The following is a 26,122-nucleotide window of genomic DNA, read 5'->3' on the forward strand; positions in this document are numbered from 1 at the left end:
CTTGGTCTTTTCTTTCTTTCATGTCTTTTCAGTGGTCTCTTGCTTTCTTCATGGATGATGTCCTCGATGTCATCCCACAACTCATCTGGTCTTCTGTCAATGCATCAAATCTACTCTTCAGATGGTCTCTAAATTCAGGTGGGATATACTCAGGGTCATATCTTGGCTCTCGTGGACTTGCTCTGATTTTCTTTGGTTTCAGCTTGAACTTGCATCTGAGCAATGGATGGTTTGTTCCACAGTCGGCCCCTGGCCTTGTTCTGACTGATGATATTGAGCTTTTCCATCGTCTCTTTCCACAGATGTAGTCAATTTAATTCCTGTGTGTTCCGTCTGGAGAGGTCCATGTGTATAGTTGCCGTTTATATTGGTGAAAGAAGGTATTTGCAATGAAGAAGTTGTTGGTCTTGCAAAATTCTATCATTCCATCTCCAGCATTGTTTCTATCACCAAGGCCATATTTTCCAACTACTGATCCTCCTTCTTTTTTTCCAATTTTTGCATTCCAATTGCCAGTAATTATCAATGTGCTTGGATCGTATGTTCGATCAATTTCAGACTGCAGCAGCTGATAAAAATCTTCTATTTCTTCATCTTTGGCCCTAGTGGTTGGTGCGTCATATTAACTGGTCTTCTTTGTAGGGCTATGGATGTTATCCTATCACTGACAGCGTTGTGCTTTAGGATAGACCTTGAAACATTCTTTTTGATGATGAATGCAACACCATTCCTCTTCAAGTTGTCATTCCCAGCGTAGTATACTGTACAATTGTCTGATTCAAAATGGCCAATACCAGTCCATTTCAGCTCACTAATGCCTAGGATATCGATGTTTATGCATTCCATTTCATTTTTGACGATTTCTAATTTTCCTAGATTCGTACTTCGTACATTTCAGGTTCTGATTATTAATGTATGTTTGCAGCCATTTCTTCTCATTTCGAGTCATGCCACATCAGCAAATGAAGGTCCCGAAAGCTTTATTCCATCCATGTCACTAAGGTTGACTCTACTTTGAGGAGGCAGCACTTTCCCAGTCATCTTTTGAGTGCCTTCCAACCTGGGGGGCTCATCTTCCAGCACTATATCAGACAATGTTCCGCTGATTTCATAAGGTTTCCACTGGCTAATGGTAGACTGCCGGGTCTTCTTCCTAGTCTGTCTTTCTCTAGAAGCTCAGCTGAAACCTGTCCTCCATGGGTGACCCTGCTGGCATCTGAATACCAGTGGCATAGCTTCCAGCATCACAGCAACACACAAGCCCCCACAGTACGACAAACTGACAGACACGTCGGGGAAATATAGTAGAAGGCTACTATTAAAACTATTTCTCAAGTTCTTAAAAATATTATATAAGCTCACTATTATAAAAACTTGAGAAATAGTTTAAACTGAGAAGAAAACATTCTTTTGTGGTTACAGAGTGGGGAGGGAGGGAGGATGGGAGAGGGGCATTCACTAATTAGATCGTAGATAGGAACTACTTTAGGTGAAGGGAAAGACAGCACACAATACAGGGGAGGTCAGCACAGTTGGACTAAACCAAAAGCAAAGAAGTTTCCTGAATAAACTGAATGCTTCGAAGGCTAGCGTAGCAGGGGCAGGGGTCTGGGGACCATGGTTTCAGGGGACATCTAAGTCAATTGACATAACAAAATCTATTAAGAAATTACCTTGTATATTCAACTAACATACATGTTTGATGTATTTGCAAGTTTTTAAGTACCTATGGATACAAAAAATTCTATAGTGTATAAAATATTACGGAAGTTAAAAGAATAAGTGGTCATAACACAGAATGTGAATAGCAAATATCACTGGTTTGTAGAATTTTTTTCATCTATTACTACATTTTACAAATTTTCTGCCTTGATTATATATTACTTAAAAAATAAGTAATAAATAATAAGCACTGTTAAAAAGGATCTGGCAAAAGCTGACAATGGTCTCCATATAAGGATATATGGAAATGTACGTGTACATCCATTTAGCTCACTTACCTTTGGTAGGGAGGCTTGGGATCCCGAACTGTATGTGGTCATAGTCAGCACAGTGGTTATTCCCAAAGCGACCCTGGCCGGATCCGCATCGATATTAATCCAGAATGACACCCAGGAGAGAATAATAATCAGGAGATGGGGAACATACATCTGAATTAGATAGTATCCCATTTGTTGTTCAAGATGGAATCGTGCTTCTACACATGTGAACTTTCCTAAATTATAGGAAAATAAATGCAGAGATTGTTAAAAACAGGTGTTTATTATGACATCAAATATTTCAATTTTGTTTCCACAATAATTCTGTCCTAAATTTTTCCATTACAATGAAGAGAGTTTAAACCGCATATTTCAAGTGGTTCCTGGAAAACATTTTAAAAAAATTTTTATGTTAGTATCTAGAAGCAATGTATTATGAGTGTACTTTTTCAGGAATAGTATATAATCTTATTTATTTCACATTTGAATAGCACTTCCTACTTGTGAAAGTACTGAAAGAGTCCATTATTTCACTTGATTCTAACAAATGCTTCTGAGGTAGAAAGAAGAAATTTACATATATGTCTTCTTTACTCATTGCCCATTCCTGGTACTTTTACGTGTTTATTTAGAGCCACGTGCAACTTGTTACAGAGGATTAACTTTACATTTATTTTAAAGTAAGTGGTAGTAGATAAATCAAATTGAAGCTGAATAGTTCTTTAAATTATAATTGAAACCAATAGGAACATGTGTGTTACTTCCCATTAATGATTTTGAGCATAAATTAAAAACACTTTAAAAAAAGTGAGATACTTTTGTTCTAGATATGTATGTCTCTGTGAATGTATTATGGTAAGTAATTAATAGAGAAGTAAAATATGTTCCAAATAAACACTATGTTTCTATTTCTGCTTTCATTCCCTGTTACCATGTTATTTCTCCTTAGACTTAATGTTCTTCTGAACCACCTGATTCGAGGTTTTATCCTTTCCTTACTCCAAATATTTTGAAAAGGATGAGGACAGTGTGTTAGCATCCTTTAAGTGACATTCTCTGACTGACCCAACAATGAATGAAAAATGACAGAGAATTCTTTCAGAAAAATTGCTAGCATGTTTTACTAGATGGGGTCAGTGCAAAGCTTCTATTAACGTGACTTGGGCCGCATGTTACTGTGATGCAATGGCACAACCATTGCATGAAGGGTTGAATGCAAGATTGCAGGGCTTAAAGGTCTCAACAGTTTCGTGAGCTCTGAGAAAGTCAAATTCCAATCTTAAATGTCTGGTAATCAGAAACAAATGTTCAAGCTATACATGACTCCTGTATCTATTTGTCAAATACATACAGAATGCCTAAGGATTCCTAAAGTATATGAAAATACTTTAGATTATTAATGCTGTCTTAAAATATAATGTTTCCTAACTTTTTATTAAAAAACAAAATAAATTGGAGCAAGAATAACCAAAATATTTTATGTCATTATTCAGTAGCCCACTAAAATAGCAAACAGATATTATCTGTAATAATTATTGATCACATGAAAACTTTGTATAAATCCTCTAAGGCGTATATGATTCTCAAGGGAAAAAAAAAAAAAAGAAACTCTCATTGTGCTTTAATCCTTTAAAAACTGTTTTATAGGTATCACTGGAATGGGGAAAATTACAGATACATACATAAATACAAACATATATATGTATAATGGATACACACATTATTTCTATATAAATATCATTAACATAATTTTATACTGTCCCCACTTTCATACAGCAAATCAAACCAAGGAATACAGATAAAATCAACAGCAGGAGGAAAATAACTGCATGAATAATAAGGTGAAATAAAAAAGACAGAGAGAGAGAAAATCCAGTACCACCACATGCCAGTACATTATACTTGGAGACAAAACGTAGTAATTTTAAGGAAATAAAATGATTTCTTATAGTGAAGTAAATGTGACATCATGAAAGTGCATGACAAATATTCTTACATGGTAACTTAGGCTGGGTTACCTAGAGAACAAAAACCAGTGAAGTATATAGGGAGAGAGAGAGAGAGGAAGGATCAGTAGTTGGAAAATATGGTCTTGGTGATAGAAAGGACCCTGCAGATTGCATGATAGAATTTTCCAAGGTCAGTGACTTATTCATTGAAAATATCTTGTTTCAAAAATATGAATGGCATCTATACACATGGAAGTCACCAGAGGGAATACACAAGAATCAAATTGACTACACCTGTGGAAAAAGAAGATGGAGAAGCTCAATATCATCAGTCAGAAAAAGGCTGGGGGCCGACTGCTGAACAGACATCTATTGCTCACATGAAGTTCAAGTTGAAGCTGAGGAAAACTAAATGAGTCCATGAAAGCCAAAGTTTGACCTTGAATTTAGACACAATCTCAAGAATAGATAAGATGCATTGAACACTGATGACCAAGGATCAGACAGAGTTTTGGGATGACATCAAGCATATCATACATTAGGAAAGCAAAAAAAAAAAAAAAAACCAAAACCAAAACCAAGCCCAGTGCTGTCAAGTCGATTCTGACTCATAGCGACCCTATAGGACAGAGTAGAACTACCCCATAGAGTTTCCAAGGAGCGCCTGGTGGATTCGAACTGCCGATTCTTTGGTTAGCAGCCATAGCACTTAACCACTATACCACCAAGGTTTCCAGGAAAGCAAAAAAGGTCATTAAAAAAGGCAGGAAAGAAAGAAAAGACAAAATGGATGTCAGAAGAGACTCTGAAACTTGCTCTTGAATGTAGTGTAGCTAAAGCAAATGCAAGAAGTGACAAAGTAAAAGAGATGAACAGAAGATTTCCAATGGTTGCTCAAGAAGACAAAGTAATATAAATAAATGTACAAATACCTAGAGATAGGAAACCAAAAAGGGAGAACATCCTTGACATTTCTCAAGCTGAAAGAAGTGAAGAAAAAATTCAAGCCTTGAGTTGCAATATCGAAGGATTCTATGGGCAAAATATGGAACGACACAGGAAACATTAAAAGAAGATGGAAGGAATACACAGAGTCACTGTACCAAAAAGAATTGGTTGAAGTTCAACCATTTCAGAAGGTAGCATATGATCAGGAACTGATGGTACTGAAAGAAGAAGATCAAGCTGCACTGCAGGCATTGTTAAAAAACAAGACTCTGGGAATTGATGGAATATCAATTGAGATGTTTCAACAAATGGATGCAATGCTAGAGATGCTTGCTCATCTATGCCAAGAAATTTGGAATAGAGCTTTCTGGCCAACTGCCTGGAAGAGATCTGTATTTATACCCATTCCAAAGAAAAGTGATCCAACACAGTGTGGAAATTACTGAACAATATCATTAATATGACACACAAGTAAAATTTTGATGAAGATAATTCAAAAATGGTTGGAACAATACATCAACAGGAAACTACCAGGAATTCAAACCTGATTCATAAGAGGACATGGAATGAGGGATATCGCTGGTGATATCAGATGGATCTTGACTGAAAGCAGAGAATACCATAAAGATATTCCATGTATTTTATTAACTATGTAAAGGCATTTGACTGTGTGGATCATAACAAATTACGGATAACTATGTAAAGAATAATAATTCCAGAACTCTTAATTGTGCTCATGAGGAACCTGTACAAAGACCAAGAGGCAGTCATTTGAACAGAGCAAGGGGATACTGTGTAAACTCAGAAAAGGCTTGCATCAGGGTTGTATCCTTTCACCATACTTATGCCATCTGTATGCTGAACAAATTATCTGGACTATACAAAGAAGAATATACCATCAGGACTGGAGGCAGGCTCATTAACAACCTGCAATACGCAGATGACACAACCCTGTTTGCTGAAATCGAAGATGACTTGAAGCACTTATGATGATCAAAGACCACTGCCTTCAGTATGGATTCCACCTCAACATAAAGAAAACAAAAATCCTCACAACTAAACCAATAAGCAACATCATGATAAGCAGAGAAAAGATTGAAGTTGTCAAGTATCCATTTTATCTGGATCCACAATCAATGCCTAAGGAAGCAGCAATCAAGAAATCAAATGAAGTACTGCAATGGGCAAATCTGCTCAAAAGATCTCTTTGAAGTGTTAAAAAGCAAAGATGTCACCTTGAGGATCAGGTGCACCTGATCCAAGCCATGGTATTTTTAATCACCTCATATGCATGCTGGACAATAAATAGGAAGACAGAAAAATTGGTGCCTTTGAATTATGGTGTTGCAAAGAATACTGAAAATACCATGAACTTCCAAGACAAGCAAACCTGTCTTGGAAGAAGTACAGTCAGAATATTCCTTAAAAGTGAAGATGGTGAGTCTTCATCTCACGTACTTTGAACGTGTTATCAGGAGGTACCAGTCCCTGGAAAAAGATATCATGCTTGGTAAAGTAGAAGGTTAGCGAAAGGGAAGAAAATACTCACCGAGAGGTGGATTGATACAGTGGCTGCAACAATGGGCTCAGGCAAAGCAACGATAATGAGAATGGAGCAGGACTGGGCAGGGTTTCATTCTACTGTACATATGGTCACTAGGAATTGAAACTGGCTTAATGGCACCTAACAAGAACAACAGAGAGAGAATGAGGGAGAGAGAGAGAGAGAGATTCATCTCAAGGAAATGGCTCATTCAGTTATAGGGGATGGTGAGTGCCAAGACCACAGGGCAGGTGTCAGGCTTGAGGCTTCTCCTGACTCGTGTAGCTGCAGGGGCTGATAAACCCAAGATTAGCTGGTCAGATGATGGGCTGCTGGGTAACAGAGTTTGGAGGCTGAGGAATCAAAGAATGATAAGTAATAGGGAGGGCTTCTGGTTTACATGCTGCCAAAGATAGGCAGGCAATATGGTATGTCACTGGCTCAAGTCCCAGGAACAAAAGGTCAAATGACGATTTTCCATATGTAAGATCTAGAGTAAGAAAAACCCATCAAGCTTTGCCAGAAAATTCATATATATTGGTTGAAGGCCACACCCCTGAGGAAACTCCACTTACTACTGATTGGCTGATCACATCAGGTCACATCATGGAGGTGATTACATTATATCACAAAATGGAGGGTAACTACATCATTATACAACTGTCAAGCCACTAAGAATCATGGCCCAGGCAAGTTGATACACAATCTTAACCATCGCAGTCCACCCCTTCTCAACTTGTTGCAATCTCTAAATAAAATTACAAAGTCATACTTCTACCTAACATGATACAACTAAAATGCATAAAACCTAAAACACACTAGCCCCATTTACATCTTATATTTCACAAGTGAAGATAACAAAAATATATGATGCACACATACTAGGAAGAAATACTCATACCAATTACAGTCCTCACTCACTTCTGCAACAGATCATGCGGTCATAACTGAAATTTAGAATTACCTTCTTCCACCACTCACTCTGTATTTCAGCAGGTCATAGTTCTTTTCCTGGTGGGGTCACTCCAACTTTTTTTCCTGACGGGACTGCATCATTAGTAGTCTTGTTGGAATTGGGTTGCTATGGTTTTCCATTGAATTTAATCATAAGACGTAGTAGTACTAACAGATTTCCTAGGGGATCTCCTGTATTCCGGACATAATCTTCTTTACCTCCATTATGTAATATCAACGTGATTTCTCCTTAGTAATCAGGATCAGTCACATCAGCCAGTATGGAACTTCCTTATTTGCCTCTTGATCCAGAGACATAAAATGCTCAGAGTGACCAGGTGGCATTCTCAACTACCAGTTCAATGCAATCAGTGTTGTGTCTCCAGGCAGGAGCAATTCTGCCTTTGGACCTAAGACCTCTAGACTCACATAGCATAGGATCATGGGGACAGGAAGAAAAATTTCATGAGTGGGTCTCTAGGAGTGGTGCCACTCCTATTTCCACCCCTTGATTCCTGGACCCATGAATCCTGGCTATAGGAGAAACAGCACCATATATTGGATGCTGGTTCAGACCATATATAGCCTCTCGGTGAATATTCCCTCCACCCTGCAAGTTAATGCCACCTAGCTAGTGCTGTAATTGTGTCTTTAGAAGGCTATTCCATCATTCTATCAAGCCAGCTGCTTCAGAATGATGGGGAACATGATAAGGCCTGTAAATTCCTTGAACTTGGGCCCATCGCTGCACTTCATTTGCTGTGAAGTGAGTTCCTTGATCTGAAGTGATGCTGTGTGGGATACCATGACGCGGGATAAGGCATTCTGTAAGTCCATGGATGGTAGTTTTCTCAGAAACATTGCATGCAGGGAAGGCAAAGCCATATCCAGAGCAAGTGTCTATCCCAGGAAGAACAAAATGCTGCACTTTCCATGGTGGAAGAGGTCCAGTATAATTAATCAGTCACTAGGTTGCTGGCTGATTACCTAGAGGAATGATGCCATATTGGGCACTCAATGTTGGTCTCTGCTGCTGGTAGATTGGGGATTCCGCAGTGTCTGTAGCTAAGTCAGCCTTGGTGATTGGAACTCCGTTTTGCTGAACCCAAGCATAACCTCCATCCCTGCCACCACAGCCACTTTGTTCATGAGCCCATTGGGCAATAACAGAAGTGGCTGGGGATAGAGGATGACTGGTTTGCACAGAACACATTGTCTCATCCACTTGATTGCTAAAATCCTCCTCTGCTCAGGTTATCCTTTGATGAGCATTCACTTGAGACACAAATATCTTCACTTCTTTGACCCATTCCGAGAGGTTTATCTACATATCTCTTCCTCATATCTCCTTGTCTCCAATTTTTCAGTCATGTTCCTCTGAAACCAAAATCAAGAAAAAGGCATTGGCCAAATCAATAGCTGCATGCCAGGTATCAGGAAATGTATTAATTTTCTCAAGCAATGAAACAGAAGACTCCAGCTGCTGCATCTGGAGTCTCCACCTGGTTAAGTTTGTGATAATCCACTGTCGTTCTTTAAGATCCATCTCTTGTTTGCACAGGCTAAATAGGCAGTTGAATGGGGGTGTAGTAAAAATAACCTCCCTTGCATCCTTCAAGTCCTTGATGGTGGCAGTAATCTGTGAAATTCCTCCAGGAATGCAGTATTGCTTTTGGTTTACTATTTTCCTAGGTTGGAACAGTTCTGATGGCTTCCACTTGTCTCTTCCTACAAAAATACCCCTTAGTCAACTGCTCATGGATCCAGTGCAGCACCTGCCAGTTCATTTATGCATTCTGGAACTGTGAAAATGACTGCAGGATGGTTTTGGGGACCCACTGGTCCTACTCTGAAGTAAATCAGAGCTAAGCCTCTATTAATAACCTGACCTCCGTATGCCCCCACTCTGACTGGTGGGCCACAGTGATGTTTTGAGTCCTCTGGAATTAGTGTCAGTTCAGAGCCAGTATCCAGTAATTCCCTAAAAGTCTGATTATTTCCTTTTCCCCAATAAGCCATCCTTCTTATAAAAGACCATAGATCTACAAAACTTTTTGCAGTGCAGTGGGGTCCACCCTCAATGAACCCAGCTTCCCCTTCATTCAGTGGGTTGTGGGTCTGAAAACTGGCTCCATCTTGGAATTGATTGAGAGGCTGTGACTCTTTGTTCAGGCAATTCCAGTTAAACTGCAGTTCACATGGCCTAGAATTCTTCCACTTGTACAGATCAAGTAAATATGTACTGGATTCCCTATCTATTTCACTTGTAGGGACACCATGACTAAGTAGCCAACACTATAAATCCATATCAGACAGACTACTCTGATTACTGCTTTCACTCTGCTGTCCTTTAGGGTAATCACACGCATCTTTTCTTTGTAAACTGAGTGTTACCACTTGACCCCTACCACCATGGGGTCCAATCAGCCCATTGCAGTTAGGTGTTTTAATTCAGTTAAGAGGGTTCCCATTGTCAAATCTTATTTACATAAACTAGCAATCACAGCAGTCTTCAAGGATGTTGGGGCTCCCTTCACAAATTTGTTCCTCACCATTGTGGTAAAAGGTGTGCCCTCTGTGTACTCCATGTGTGGGTCTGTGGGTATAACGTAATAAACCTATTCTATCTTGCCAGTTTGCCTAAGCCTTTGAATGCCTTCTTCCAGAATATACCAAGACAGGTCTGGTACTTCAGCTTCACTTAGTATATAGGCCACCGAATAACCCAAGCCTTAGAAAACAATGAAATAAACTATTAGATCCTTTTCTAACACCTTGAGCTGAAATACTGAATGAAGGATTTGTGCTTAGTGGGTATATATCAATAAACTCAGACCAATCCAACTTTATGTTCTTTGCACTATTACCCCACGCCTTTAACAGCCGTTCCTACACATATTTCCCAGGTTTCTATTTGTACATATTAGATAAGTCAAGCAGTTCTTTTATAGTGTAGTGTACCTTCTCCTGGGTCACAGTTCGTACTTTTGGGGCTCACTGGGACTTAAATCTAGCTGTATGTTTAAAAGCAAAATGAGTGTTTGAAGATGTGTTCTGACATCATTTAGCAATGCCTTGTAAGACACCTGCTTCAGGGGATGCTCCAGGCAATGACTCAGACTCCTCCCCGGGTGATGACTGAGACTCTGCCTCAGGCACTATCTCAGACAAAGGCTTTTCAGACACAGCTGGGTTAATCTCATCAGATGCAGGTGGAAGAGACAATGATTTTACTGGGAAAGGTGGCTTAACAGACAAAGATATAGTAATCTCTTCAGATGGGAGTGAGAAGGCTGGTTCCGTTGCCAGGAGTGATTCGACGGAATTTAGGGGCTTAGTGTCCCAAGCTTCCTGATTATCTGCCCATATGTCTCCAACCCAAATTCAGGATCCCATTTCTTCTCAATCAATACCCTCACTTTAACTTCACAATTCAATTGGCATTGTAATTCAGCCATTCTCATGATAAGATTCTGGGTTTCATTTTCAGCAATATCAGCTCTGTTACTACAAGAAATAAGGCTTTCTTTCAGTGTACAAGTGGCAACTCTGAGGTCATTTATGCGGTGCTTAAGCTGTGACTCTTAAGGCCTGAGCTCACCTCTTTCTTTCACCACTCTGTCTAGTGAAAGTAAGACGAACCAAGCAGGTTTCTTATACTTCTCATCGTGATAAAATTGTCGAAAAGTATCAGAGATGTGATCATCCAGAGCATCAATACCTGATCTATTGGTGGCAATAGCTTGCGTATTTCTATTGTCACCTCATGCCATGGATTAGTAGTGTCTTCTTTTCTATTGGAAACAGAGTTATCAACATCTTTAAGACCAATCGGACTTGAGAACCAATTTAGAAATCAATCCTTACAATTTTGTTTCTTTAGAAACACTCTTGGTACCAAATGTCTTAGGCTGGGTTCTCTAGAGAAGCAAAACCAGTGAAGTGTGTGTGTGTGTGTGTGTGTGTGTGTGTGTGTGTGTGTGTGTGTAGAGAAAAAGACAGATTTATCCCAAGGAAATGGCTTACATGGTTGTAGATGCTGGCAAGTCCCAAGGCTGTGTCAGGCATCAGTCTGGAGGATTCTCCTGACTCACTCATTTGTAGAGGCTGATGAATATAAAATCAGTAGGTAAGACAGCAGGCTGCTGGGTCAAGTCCCAAGGCCTGCAGGTCTGATGATGATAAGCCAGATGCAGAATCCAGAGTCAGCGAAAGCCAGCCAGCTTTGCCAGAACATCCATATATATTGGATGCAGGTCACATGAAAACTCCCCTTATGACTGATTGGCTGATCACATCAGATCACATCATGAAGGTGATATAACATCCTTACCTAACTGCCAAACTACTTCATTACATAACTACCAAATTACTTCATTACTTAAGTGCCAAACCACATCATTACATAACTGCCAAACCACTGAGAATCAAGCTCCAGCCAAATCTACACACAACCTTAACCATCACACACAACAATGTTAGTAAAACAACAGTGAGAAGCTTCTTTTTACCTTTTTATCATCTATTTTACAATGTTTGAGCTTATTTATCTTGGGTTGTCTGTGATTTGTAATTAAAAGTATTCAGCTGAGACTGTATCAAGCAAAAAAGACAGAAGAATCTGATTACTAAAATCAGGAAAGAAAGAGTGGACATCACTAATGACCCTATAGAAAAAAAAAAGGGTTATAAAGGAATACTGGGAATAACTAAGTTAAATAATTTAGATGAAGTAGACAAATATGGAGAATGATACATATTACTGAAAATGATTAAAGAAGAGATAGAAAATTTGAATAGACCTATAGCAAGTAAGGAAACCCTGGTAGCATAGTAGTTAAGAGTTACGGCTGCTAACGAAAAGGTCAGCAGTTCAAATCCACCAGGTGCTCCTTGGAAACTCTATGGGGCAGTTCTACTCTGTGGTATATGGTCGCCATGATTTGGAATCAACTCAATGACAATGGGTTTGGTTTATTTTTAATAACAAGTAAAGCAAAGTAATTAGTAATTTAAAAACGTCCCGTAAAGAAAAGCATAGGACCACACAACTTCACTGGAGAATTCTACCAAAAACTTGAGGAAGAACACTTTCAGAAAATAGAAGAAACACTTCAACTCGTTGTATGAGACCAGTATTACCCTGATACCAAAAACGGTATGACCCTGTTACCAAAAAAGAAACATGCCAATATCTCTTACGAATATAGATGCAAAAACCCTCAGCAAAATACTAGCAAGTTGAATCTAGCTACTATGAAAATAATTATATACCATAACCAATTTGAATTTTTTTCAGAAATGCAAGACTGATTTAACAACAAAATTAATTATATGACCATCTCAATAGACACAAAGCATTTGTTAATATTCAACACCCTTTCATGATGAAAACACTCGACAAAATATAAATAGAAGGGAATATCCTCACCCCTTTAAATGGCATCTACAAAAAACCTATAGCTAATGTCATAATGTCATGGGAAAAGAATGTTTTCCCAGTAAGATCTGGAATAAGACAAAAATGTCTGTTCTTGTCATTTCTATTCAACAAGTACTGGAGGCATCTAGCCAGTGCAATTAGGCAACAAAAGGAAATGAAATATATTCAGATTAGACAGGAAGAAGTAAGACTTTCTATAGACAGATGACATGATCTCATACACAGAAAATCCAAAAAAGTCCAGTATAAAACTGCTTGAACTAATAAACAAGTTCAGGAAGGTTCAGTAAGCTACAGGATTCGATATCATGTATCAATTGTGTTTCTATACACTAGCTACCAACAATCTGAAAAATGAAATTGAGTAAAGTATTCCATTTATAATAGAAATGATTAGAAAAAAATACTTAGGAATAAATTTAACAGAAGTGCACAGCTTCTATACTAACAACTACAAAATACAGTTGACCAAAATTTTTAAAAGATCTAAACTAATAGAAAGTTATCCCATATTCATTGGTCTGAAGACTTCGTATTGTTAAGATTCCAATACAGCCTAAATTGATATACAGGTTCAATGCAAACTCTATTAAAATTCCAACTGCCTTTTTGGCTGAAATTGACAAGCCAATCCTAAAATTCACAGGGAAATGCAAGGGACCTAAAATAGCCAAAATAATCTTCCAAAAAAAAAAAAAAAAAAAAGATTTGGTAGACTCACATTTCTGATTTCAAAACTTCCTACAAAGCTACAGTAATCTCGAAATTGTGGAAATGTCATAAAGCTAGACACAGATCAACAGAACTTAACTGAGAGTCCAAAAATGATCATCCATCGTCAGCTGATTTTTGACAAAGGACTAAGACAATTCTATAGGAAATGAATGGTCTTTACAACAAATGACACAGGGAAAACTAGATATTCACATGCAAAATAAAATATGGACACCTACCTCACAGCACACACAGAATTTAACTCAAAATAAATCCTAGATATAAGTGTAAAAGCTAAAATCATAAACTCCTAGAAGAAAACATAACCACGAAACTTGAATAACCTAGGATTAAGTGGTGATTTCTTCAATACATCAAAAGCACGAGTATTAAAAAAATGATAAATTTGACTTCATCAAAATTAAAAGCTCTTGTGCTTTAAGTGATACCATCGGAAAAATAAGAAGTTAACCCACAGACTAGGAGAAAGTATTTGCCAATCAATAAGAAGACAAATAGTCTGATTAGAAAATGAGGAAAGGATTTAACACACATTTTGCCAAAGAAGATATACAAAGGGCCGATACTCCTTTATGCTGATTGACGTCAAATAGATTCTCATCCCTAGCAACGCTGTAGGACAGAGTAGAGGTGTCTCACGTGGTTTCCAAGGCTGTAAATCTTTATGGTAGCAGATTGCCACATCTTTCTTCTGTGGAGCAGCTGGTGAGACCGAAATGCCGACCTTTTAGTTAGCAGCCAAGCACTTTAACAACTGTGCCACCAGGGCTCCCCTTACAAATGGCCAATAACATATGAAAAGATGCTCATCATTAACCATTAGAGAAATGCAAATTAAAACCACAATGAAGTATCACTTCACACACACTAAAACCCATTGCCACTGGGTTGATTCAGACTCACAGTGACCTCATGTGTGTACAGAGTAGAGCTGCTCTGTAAGGTTTTCTCGGCTGTAATCTTGATGGGAATAGATTGCCAGGCCTTTCTTTCATGATGCCACTGGGTGGGTTCAAACTAATAATCTTTAGGTTAATAGTGGAGCACAAACAATTTATGCCACCCAGTGACCACACTAGAATGGTCACCATTAAAAAAGACAGAAAATAGTGTTGGCAAAATTGTGGAGAAATTGGAAACCCTGTACATTGCTTATGGAGCCCTGGTGATGCAGTGGTTAAGAATTTAGCCGCTAACCAAAAGGTTGGGAGTTTGAATCCACCAGCTGCTTACTGGAAACCCTGTGGGGCAGTTCTGTCTTATAGGGTCATTATGAGTTGGAATCGACTCCATGGCAATGGGTTTGTTTTGTTTTGTTTTGCACCTTGCTTATGGGAATGTGAAATAGTACGGCCTCCTTGGAAAACAGTTTAGCAATTCTTCAAGATATTAAACATAGAGTTTCCATATGCCCTGGAGCACCATTTCTAGATATATGCACGAGATATGAAATATATGTCCACACAAAAACCTTTATGTGAATGTTCATAGCAGCATTATTCATAATGGCCAAAAGTTGGAAGCACCACCCAAACATCATCAATTAATGAATGAATAAACAAAATGTGGTATATCTATACAATAGAATACTATGTTGAAATGAAAAGAAATGCAGTGTTGATATATACAACAACAGAGGCGGAAATGGAACACGTAAAGATTGATATCCTAGGCATTAGTGAGCTGAAATGGACTTGGATTGGTTATTTTGGCTCCAACAATCATACGGTCTACTATGCTGGAAACGACAACTTGAAGAGGAATGGCATTGCATACATTGTCAAAAAGAACATTTCAAGATCTATTGTGAAGTACAATGCTGTCAGTGATAGAATAATACCTATACAGCTACAAGGAAGACCAGTTAATACACCTATTATTCAAATTTACTCACCAACCACTGAGACCAAAAATGAAGAAACTGAAGATTTTTACGAACTTCTGCAGTCTGAAATCGATTGAACATGCAGTCAGGATGCACTGATAATTACTGGGGATTGGAATGTGAAAGTTGGAATCAAAGAAGAAGGATCAATAGTTGGAAAAAAATGGCCTTTGTGATAGAAGTGATGCCGGAGATCGCATGGCTGAATTTTGCAAGACCAAGACTTCATGACAAATACTTTTTTCACCAACATAAATAGTGACTATACACATGGACCTGGGCAGACGGAATACACAGGAATCAAATGGACTACATTTGTGAAAAGAGACGATGGAAAAGCTCAAGACCCGGGGCTAACTGCAGATCGGACAATCAATTACTTACATGCAAGTTCAAGCTGAAGCTGAAGCTGAAGCTGAAGAAAATTAGAACAAGTCCATGAGAGCCAAAGTACAACCTTGAGTATATCCCACCCAAATTTAGAGACCATCTCAAGAAAAGATTTGACACATTGAACACTAATGATCAAAAACCAGACCAGTTGTGGAGTGACATCAAGGACATCATAGATGAAGAAAGCAAGAGGTTATTAAAAAGACAGGAAAGAAAAGACAAAATGCATATCGGAGAGACTCTGAAACTTGCTTTTGAACGTCAAGTAGCTAAAGCAAAAGGAAGAAATGATGAAGTAAAAGAACTGCACAGAAAATTTCAAAGGGTTGCTCAAGAAGAAAAACTGAAGTATTATGATAATATGCACAAAGACCTGCAGATAGAAAACCAAAAGGGAAGAACACACTCAGCATTTCTCAAGCTGGAAGAACTGAAGAAAAAATTCAAGCATTGAGTTGCAATAGTGAAGGATTCTATGGGGAAAAAATTAAATGATGCAGAAAGCATCAAAAGAAGATGGAAGGAATACACAGAGACACTATACCAAAAAAGCATCGGTGGATGTTCAACCATTTGAGGAGGTAACATATGATCAGGAACCGCTGGTACTGAAGGTACCGAAGGAAGAAGTCTAAACTGTAACGAAGGCGCTGGTGAAAAACAAGGCTCCAGGAATTGACGGAATACCAATTGAGCTGTTTCAACGAACGGATGCAGCCCTGGAAGTGCTTACAGGTCTATGCCAAGAAATTTTGAAGGCAGCTACCTGGGCAACTGACTGGAAGAGATCCATATTTATGCGTATTCCTAAGAAAGGTGATCCAACTGAATCTGGAAATTATTGAACAATATTATTACTAGTATCACTTGCAAGCAAAATTTTGCTGAAGATCATTCAAAATCAGCTGCAGCAGTATATGGACTGGGAACTGGCAGAAATTCAAGCTGGATTTAGAAGAGGACGTGGAACCAAGGGTATCATTGCTGATGTCAGATGGATCCCGTGTTTTATGGACTATGTTAAGGCATGTGACTGTGTGGATCATAACAAATTATGGACAACATTATGGAGAATGGGAATTCCAGGGCACTTAATTGTGCTGATAAGGAATCTGTACATGGATCAAGAGGTAGTTCTTTGAACAGACAGGGGGATAATGCATGGTTTAAAGTCAGGAAAGGTGTGTGTCATGGTTGTATCCTTTCACCATACTTATTCAGTCTGTATGCTGAGACAATAATCCCAGAAGCTAGACTATGTGAAGAAGAATGAGGCATCAAGATTGGAGGAAGACTCATTAATGACATGTGTTATGCAGGTGAAACGACTTTGCTTGCTGAAAGTCAGGAGGACTTGAAACACTTACTGATAAAGATCAAAGACCACACTCTTCAGTATGGATTACACCTTAATGAAAAGAAAACAAAAATCCTCACAATTGGACAAATAAGAAACATCATGATAAAGGGAAAAAAGATTGTTGTTATCAAAAACTTCATTTTACTTGAATCCACAATCAACACCCATAGAAGCACCAGTCAAAAAATCAAAAGACACATTGTATTGAGCAAAAGATCTCTTTAAAGTGTTGAAAAGCAAAGATGTCACCTTGAGGACTAGTGTACCTGACCCAAGTCATGGTGTTTTCAATCATCTCATATGCATTTGAAAGCTGGGCAATGAATAATGGAGACCGAAGAAGAATTGACACTTTTAAATTGTGGTGTCAGAATACTGAATATACCATGGACTGCCAAAAGAACAAACAAATTTGTCCTGGAAGAAGTACAACCAGAATGCTTCTTGGAAGCAAGGATGGCAAGATTGTGTCTTATATACTTTGAACACGTTGTCAGGAGGGATCAGTCCCTGGACAAGGACATCATACTTGGTGAAGTAGAGGGTCAGCAATAAAGAGGAAGACCCTCAATGAGATGGACTGACACAGTGGATGCAACGATGCGCTCAAGCGTAGCAACAATCATGAGGGTGATGCAGGACTGGGAGGTGTTTCGTTCCGTTGTGTGTAGGTCCTCTGAGTCAGAACCGACTTGGCGGCACCTAACAACAACAACAATACAGATGAACTTTGAAAGCATACTAAGTGAAAGAGAACAGTCAGAAAAGACCATATATGAATCTATTTATATGAAATACCAAGAAACTATAAGTCTGTAGAGACACAAAATGGTTTAGTGGTTGCCTAGGGCTGAAGGGTTATGATGGGTGGGAAACACTTGTTAAGGACAGTCCTTTGGGTAAGTGGCATTGAAGTGGAGACCTGGAGGATGTGAGAGTATTAGGCTTGGGACAATTTGGGGAAAGAGCTTCCTGAAGTGCAGAAGGAAGAGCAAATGCAAAAGCCCTGAGGCTGGAATGATTTTGGTGTGTGAGAAAGTCATCGTGGCAGGAGGTGCCAGAGCAAGGGGGAGGGAAGAAGATTTGGAGAGACAGAAAAGGGGCAGATCATAGGTCCTTGTAATTCTTGTAGTGCTTAATTAAGGTATACTTGGGAGTAACGAAAACAAAACTAAGTAAAGCTTCCGTGTCTAGGAAATTCATTTGTGTGTGAATGCATTTTTAACCTAAGTGTATTGTATCATATAGTAGGAAAGGGTTATTTGCAAGTGTTGTACTTATGTAGCCTTGTGTTTTTATTCATTCAACTTGCAGACATTATATGGCCTTGGAAACCCTGGTGGTGTAGTGGTTAAGCGCTAAGTCTGCTAACCAAAGGGTTGGCAGTTCAAATCCGCCAGGCGCTCCTTGGAAACTATGGGGCAGTTCTACTCTGTCCTTTAGGGTCGCTATGAGTTGGAATCGACTCAACGGCACTAGGTTTTTTTTATATATATATATATATATATATATATATAACCTTACTATGTGATTCCTAAACCTGTTATTGGGAAATAATTAGCAGAAGAATCTCTCTGAGTTACAGGAGTAAGTATAAAATGGAGTTTGAGGTCTGGGCAAGTTAACTGCATACCTGATTGAGAACACGTTAGATGCCTTTACTCTGTATATACTTTGGGGCAGGTTATTGTGCTATAATTTCTTAGACTGTAAATTTGTTACACTTTTGTGGTATCACCCAAGAAAACATCTATCCAATTCTTAGAAATCTAAGTTTTCCTCTAACCTGTAACAACTTGGTAGATAACTCTTAGTTATATGCAAGCTTGCTTTTGAGGGATGACCTTGAAACCTCCCTATCTTAAAAATTCACCCCTGGATGGTGCTTACAACTTCAACTCTTTAAACTAACCCTGGAGGCTTTTTAGCCTATCTCCTCTTTCTATTCCAGTTGCCTCTAGGTAGCTGAGCAAAACACTACTATTGACCTGCCTGCCCTTTATCTTTGTATTGAGATGTTAACCTTGAATTCCCTACTAAATTAGATATCAGCCTCACTTCTGAGTTAAGGAAAAGGCAATGACTTTGTACAGAGCTATTGTGAATTGATTTGATTAAGGAGATAAGAGAGGCTAGGGATCTTGTATGGTGACAGGTCAGATCAGCATTCTGGAAAATGCTGAGCCCAAGAAGAAACATAGTTACCGTACTGAAATGATACGAGCAGCAGCTGATGCTATGGGAAGCCATGCACTCACCACATTGGTGGGCCGTTTAACGAAATTCATAGGAACAGCTCATGCAGTTAGAATAGGTGTTAAGGAAATAATAACCTATGTCGGTTAAGAGCAGTAACAGATCTCATGAATGTACAAATATCACACACTGCTCAGTCCTTGCTGTTGATAATGCTATCTGATATCTGTCCTCATAGGCAGAAGTTTCCTGTGCTGATATGTGAGTAGCAGGCCCTTAAAGATAACTCAAAATTCATGAAAATGTAGCCAAAAGGAATTTAGGCAAGTGAAGCTTTAAAAAAAAGTGCATTTTTTCTTTCATTTTCGTAACAAACACAATGTTTATTCCCCTAGGAGTGTTTAAAAATTACATTTTATTGCTCATGTAGTTATTTTTAAATATCGTTACTATGTAATCATGGGCTTTTTACCAAAAAAATGATTCATACATTTCTTTGGTCCCTCGCAAGCCAACTATATAACAACATACAATGAGCCAAAGCATTCCCAAGTTTCAAATACGTCATTTTCTTCTCTACAATTATGGAAAATGCTGAACTACAGTCAGTTAAAAGAATTCACCCATCCCGTCATGAAGAAACACCTGAAGATTTTAAAACCATGATTCATAATTGTAACGAGGAATACTCGATTCTTACCTGTATTGTAATGTTTAGTGCAGTATCGTAAATCTTTCTCTTCTTTCAACAGAAATTGGGGCAAAGTAAGTCCTTCTGCCACTTGTACGGGTGCTTCATCTTGCCATTCAAGAATGAGATCATTCATTGTGTACCCAACTAGGCAAAACATAATAAAATATTAAGAACTTAAAAAGGACATTTAAAGAAGCAAAATTTAAAAAAAATTTAAAAAGACAGCTATACAGTTCACACAGGAAGAACGGTCTTAACTCGATCAACTTATCTGAGTGTCATCCATTTCCATTTTACAAATGTCTATTGAAGTGTACCCATGTGGAACGCTCACCACGTAGTGTAACGAAATGAAATAGGCAACTAAAAAGCATGGCATGGCATGTAGAAACTTTAAAGGATATTCACAGACATTCTTTTCTGGGGATGGGCAGATGCTGGCTTAATTCAGCACTTTCAGTTTTGGTTCCACTCCATTAGCTTTTCCCTCACCTTTTCTCAAAAATTTCAAGGCTTTTAAAATCAAAATTGCCACTGATTACAAAATGGCCTAAACTCTACCACCTGGAAAGTACCTGAGCTGATATTTTCTTGATTTGACCATTAACCCTTTGAGTTTATGGAATCTAATTTTTTGGGGGTGTGTGTGAATTTTTTTTTTTTAATTGTATTTTAGATGAAGAAAACCCTAGTGGTGTAGTGGTTAAGAGCTACAGCTGTTAACCAAAAGGTTGGCGTTCAAATCCACCAGGCACTCCTTGGAAACCCTATGGGGCAGTTCTGCTCTGTCCTATAGGGTTGCTATGAGTCAGAATCAACTCGACTTGCCATGGGTTTTCTTTTTTGTTTGTTTGTTTGTTTTAGATGAAGATTTATAGAACAAACTAGCTTCTCATTAAACTGTTAGTACCCATATTGTTCTATGACATTGGTTAAAATACCATGACACATCAACACTCTCCCTTCTCTTGGGTTCCCTATTACCAGGCTGTCTAACCTTTGGCTGAAGGGTGAACCTCAGGATACACTTCATTACCCAGCTGAAAGGGTGTCTGGGGGCCATACTCTGAGGGTTTCTCTAGTCTCTGTCAGGTTAGTATGTCTGGTCTTTTTTTGTGAGTTAGAATTTTGTTCTACATTTTTGTCCAGCTCTGTCTGGGACCCTCTATTGTGATCCCTGTCAGAGCAGTCAGGGGTGGTAGCTGGGCACCAACTAGTTGTACTGGACTCAGTCTGGTGGAGGCCAAGGTAGTTGCAGTCCATTAGGCCTTTGGACTAATCTTTCCCTTGTGCCTTTAGTTTTCTTCGTTCTCCCTTGCTTACGGAATCCATTTTTATGTTCCAAGATCCAAAGCAGACAGAACGATATTTAAAAATGACATGTTTGGAACTCAGGGAAAATCAGAGTACAAAGAAAATCCACCCAGAATAATTACAGAGGATGACACATTTGCACATGCTTTTAGTGAATTTAGGAGAGGATAACTAATGCATCTTTTAATAAAGTCAGCAGCTTTTCATAGAGTAAAAGTTCTTATTTCCATAGAGGAGGAATCTAAGAAAAGCAAAATTTTATCCTTTTCTTTCCTTTGAGTCAGAAACTCTTGAAATGTAAGCTTGAAGGCTGCAGAGAGGGTGAAATATGAATGGCACCTGATCAACGGGTAATTTGCTGCAAAACGTTTGGAGGTAGAAAGAGAGAGGAAGCATGGTCTGTCCTCTGAATTAAGTCAAGCAGTCAGATAAAGGGCACAGAAGCTCTAAGTCCGTGAGGAAGCAAACAATGGGTTTTGACCTAAGCAGATTCTCCTGGAAACAAGCTTTGGGGTGGCAGGAGCTGGGGCATGATTTGAAGCGTGGGGTGGAACAGGTTTGGCTGAGCAGGTATTGGCAAGAAAGGGGTTACCATTAGCCTCTCCCCCCAGCGCCTGGGAAGAACCTTGCAGAGAGAGAAGAACCTGATTTAGTTGAGGTAGCACCTGGAGCCAGAGGCCCAAACACACCCACCTTGGCCACACCTAGCAGCATAGACTCCAGTGGCAATGGCCACAGTAGTATCAAGAGAAACAGTGATTACAGGATCTCTTGGGACTGCCCGGGATTCTCCTGCCAAGTTGTTATCAAAAGTACCATTAGAGTGATGGCTCATTACGGAGGGACCACTATTTTGTAGAGTTTGTAAAGTCATCCAAATGGAAGGGGGCACGTCTGATTTCTGGTTTCAGAACAGATATGGGAAACTGCAGGACCGTCCTCAAGATTTCTGGACTTATCACAAGAAGAACTGTGCTTGAGTTGCTTATATAGGAATGCATTTCACTGAACTCTGCAGTTAATAATAATTTTATTACTATTAATAGAAAGGAAACCCTGGTGGCACAGCAGTTAAGAGCTATGGCTGCTAACCAAGAGGTCTGCAGTTTGAATCCACCAGGCACTCCTTGGAAATGACAGGGGGAAGTTCTACTCTGTCATATAGGGTGGCTATGAGTTGGAATCAACTCAATGGCCACAGGTTTTTAATGATAGAAAGTTTCATTTTTAATCATAAATTCTTTAATATTTTCATTATAAATACTATTTTACCTAGAGAGAAAAAAAGATGAACATTTCTCAAGAATGTTTAAAGACAGTAAAATAGGCACCAGTTCTTATTGCTGCTATCTGTGTAAGACATGGACCCTTTTCTTCCATATCTGAAATCACTGAAGACAAAATATGTGAGATTTTTGTCCCAATATAGACAGATAAATGGAGAAGTGAATTGAAACTTCATTTTGTTTTTACATTCTAATTTTTCCTCAGGATCTTCTATTAAAAGAAACTACAAATCAAAACCCATTGCTGTTGAGTTGATCCTGACTCACAACGACCCCTAGGACAGAGTAAATCTTCCCTATAGAGTTTCCAAGGCTGTAATCTTTAAGGAAGCTGACTGCCACATCTTTCACCCACTGAGTGGCTGGTGGGTTTGAACCACTGACCTTTCACTTAGCAGTCAAATGCTTAACCACTGTGCCACCAGGGCTGCTTCTGAAATTCCTTCAAGGATGAGTTTTACTTTCAGTCTAATGCAGTTTATAGTCCACATATTTAGCTTATTCTTGCGTTAAATAATTATCCACACTAAGTTATTTCAATATGGACATTTCATAATCACACTCTGCTTCTGCATTATGGCCTGTAAAATACTTAAGTCAAAAGCCAGCAGGAAAATAGTGACGTGTCTACATCTACACGGCAATTCCTTTATTCTGAGTAATTCACTGAGTGCTCAGGAAAATAACTAAATGGTAATAGTGCCTCTATAACCACCTTTAAGCATAACTTAAAATAAAAATCAGTATCCTTCCACACAGTTCAAAGTGTTTTAACCTTCTTATACTTTTGATTGGCAGACTTTATGTAAGTCTGAACATGTTAAGGATAATAGACTGGCTAATGACATCAAGGCTAATGAGATCAAGATGAATTGCCTTCTACAATAATAAGCTTTACAGCGGAAAATACTTTTTTCAGGGGTCAAAGACATTAACCTTAATTCTGCCAACCATCTCGTTTGTAGCTGCAGTGACGTGTAGAAGTGAATGGGTTACTTGCTTATTCAACAACTGTATGTCAGGCACCCTGCTTGGCTTCCTGGAATGTGAGGTGATAGCACCAGACAGAAAGTCAGTGCCAGGGGACGTGTACAAAGTGCATTTGAAGGAGGAATCTATCATATCCTGTTAAGCCTCATTTGTGTTAGATCTTGAAAACAGTTCAGGGCCTTGTACATAGAGAAAGTGAGAGAAGGAGAGGCACTTCAGGCAAAAGAAATAGCACGATTATTGGAAATCAATTGCAAAGTCCCAAGGTTTATAAAGTTGTTGTTGTTAAGGTGTTGTCACATTGGTTCTAAGTCATAGTGACCTCATGCACAGCAGAACCAGGTCTTCGAACTGGTAGTGGTTCAGTACTTGCAGCTTAAATGAGGGCAGCATATGTGTTGCATAACAATCAAATCTGTTGCCCCTCAGATTTTGACTCAAGGTGAAAAGGAACAGTGCTGCCCTGCTCAAAGATGGTGGCTGGCCTTGCCACATTGAATGTGTGTTCCTCTCCACAGTCCTGCCAATAATCCAACCTCCCTCATGTATCCTGGCAGTTTCAGGAGCCTGATGTGGGATGTTGGATTATTGGCAGGGCTGTGGAGAGGAACACACATTCAAAGCAGCACAGTTGGCTGCCATCTTAGAGTGGTGCACCATTATTTCCTACTCAGCTCAAAATCCAACAGGTTACAGATTTGGTTGCTATGGAGTGCATACACTGCCATAGTTTACTTCTGCAATTACTGAACCTTTATGAACTGATTCAAATCTTTGAACAGGACAAAACATTGTCCAGTTCTGCACCAACCTCACAATCATTGCCATGTTTGAGCCCGTTGTTTTTAGTCAATGTGTCAATCCATCTGTTGAGGGTCTTTCTCTTTTTTGCTGACCCTCTACTTTACCAAACATGATGTCCTTCTCTAGGGACTGATTCCTCCTGATAACATGTTCGAAGTACATGAGACAAGTCTCACCATTTTTGCTTCTAAGGAGCATTCTGGCTGTACTCTTTCTAAGACAGATTTGTTCATTATTCTGGCAGTCCATGGTAAATTCAATATTCTTTGCTAACACCATAATTCAAATGCATCAATTCTTCTTCTGTCCTCGTTATTCATTGTCCAGCTCACATGCATACGAGGTGATTGAAAATATTATGGCCTGGGTCAGGGGCACCTTAGTCCTCAAGGTGTCATCTTTGCTTTTTAATATTTGAAAGAGGTCCTTTACAGCAAATTTACCCAATGCAATATGACATTTGATTTCTTGACTGTGGCTCTCTTGGGTGACATTGTGGATACAAGTAAAATGGATCCTTGACAACTTCAATCTTTTCTCCATTTATCATGATGTTGCTTATTGATCCAGTTGTGAGGATTTTTGTTTTCTTTATGTTAAGGTGCAATACATACTGAAGGCTGTTGTCTTTGATCTTTATTGGTAAGAGATTCAAGCCCTGTTTGCTTTCAGCTAGAGAGGTTGAACCGTTTGCATATCAGGGGTTGTTAATGAGTCTTCCTCTAAATCGGATGCCAAATTGTCTTAGGCTGAGTTCTCTAGAGGAGCAAAACCATTGAACGGTGTATATATAAATACAAAAAGAAAGATTTATTTCAAGGAAATGGCTCACACAGTTGTGGATGCTGGCAAGTGCCAGATCCATGGGTCAGGCATCAGGCTGGAGGCTTCTTCTGACTCATGTGGTTGCAAGGGATGACGAACCCAAATCGCTTGGTTAGAGAGCAGTCTGCTGGCTCACAGGTTGTGAGAATTTGTAAATTCCAAGATCTGCAGTTCAGGCAGAAGGCTGCTGGCTTAAATCCCATGAACCAGAGGTCTGGGGGTGATGAGTCGGATGCAGGATCCCAAGAGAGCTTTCCCAGAATATCCACATTTATTGGATACAGCCCACACCCCAAGGAAACTAATTGGCTTTCAACAGATTGGCTACCCACATTAAATCACAAAATGGAGGATGATTATATAATATCTACCAAATCACTGAGACTCATGGCCTAGCCAAATTGACATAACCATAACCATCACATGCATTCTTCTTCATATGGTCCAGCTCTCAGTTTATTTGGTTTGTCATAAAATAAACAAACAAACAAAAAACCAAAACTAAACCTATTGTCGTTGAGTCACTTCCAACTCATAGCAACCCTATAGGACAAAGTAGAACTGCCTCACAGAGCTTCCAAGGAGCGGTTGGTGAATTAGAACTGCCGACCTTTTGGTTAGCAGCTGTAGCTTGCTGTAGGTCTTAACCACTATGCAACCAGTAACACGAACAGCAAATAGCTTCATTTGACTACAGCTTGTTTGAGTAAAGGAGAATAGGGAATTAAAAGATAAATTAATGTAAAATTGTGTAAAGTGTAAATTCCAGGTTGAAAGCTTGAATTTTCTCCTCCCTGTGGGCAATGAAGAAAAATTGAAATTTT

General features: G+C 39.0%; 1 protein-coding gene across 1 annotated transcript in view; it reads right to left on the minus strand.

Annotated features, from left to right (window-relative positions):
* LOC126069858 (glycine receptor subunit alpha-3-like) overlaps positions 1 to 26,122 on the minus strand; it is a 186,031-nt gene that overhangs the window by 53,467 nt on the left and 106,442 nt on the right. Inside the window, exons 7-8 of the mRNA XM_049873491.1 lie at positions 20,086 to 20,223; positions 2,001 to 2,215 (exon numbers count right to left, since the gene is read on the minus strand). Coding sequence (XP_049729448.1) covers positions 2,001 to 2,215; positions 20,086 to 20,223 — 353 coding nt within the window. The remainder of the gene's footprint in view (positions 1 to 2,000; positions 2,216 to 20,085; positions 20,224 to 26,122) is intronic.

Source organism: Elephas maximus, chromosome Y (assembly GCF_024166365.1).
Source record: "Elephas maximus indicus isolate mEleMax1 chromosome Y, mEleMax1 primary haplotype, whole genome shotgun sequence".
In the NCBI taxonomy this organism is placed as follows: domain Eukaryota; kingdom Metazoa; phylum Chordata; class Mammalia; order Proboscidea; family Elephantidae; genus Elephas; species Elephas maximus.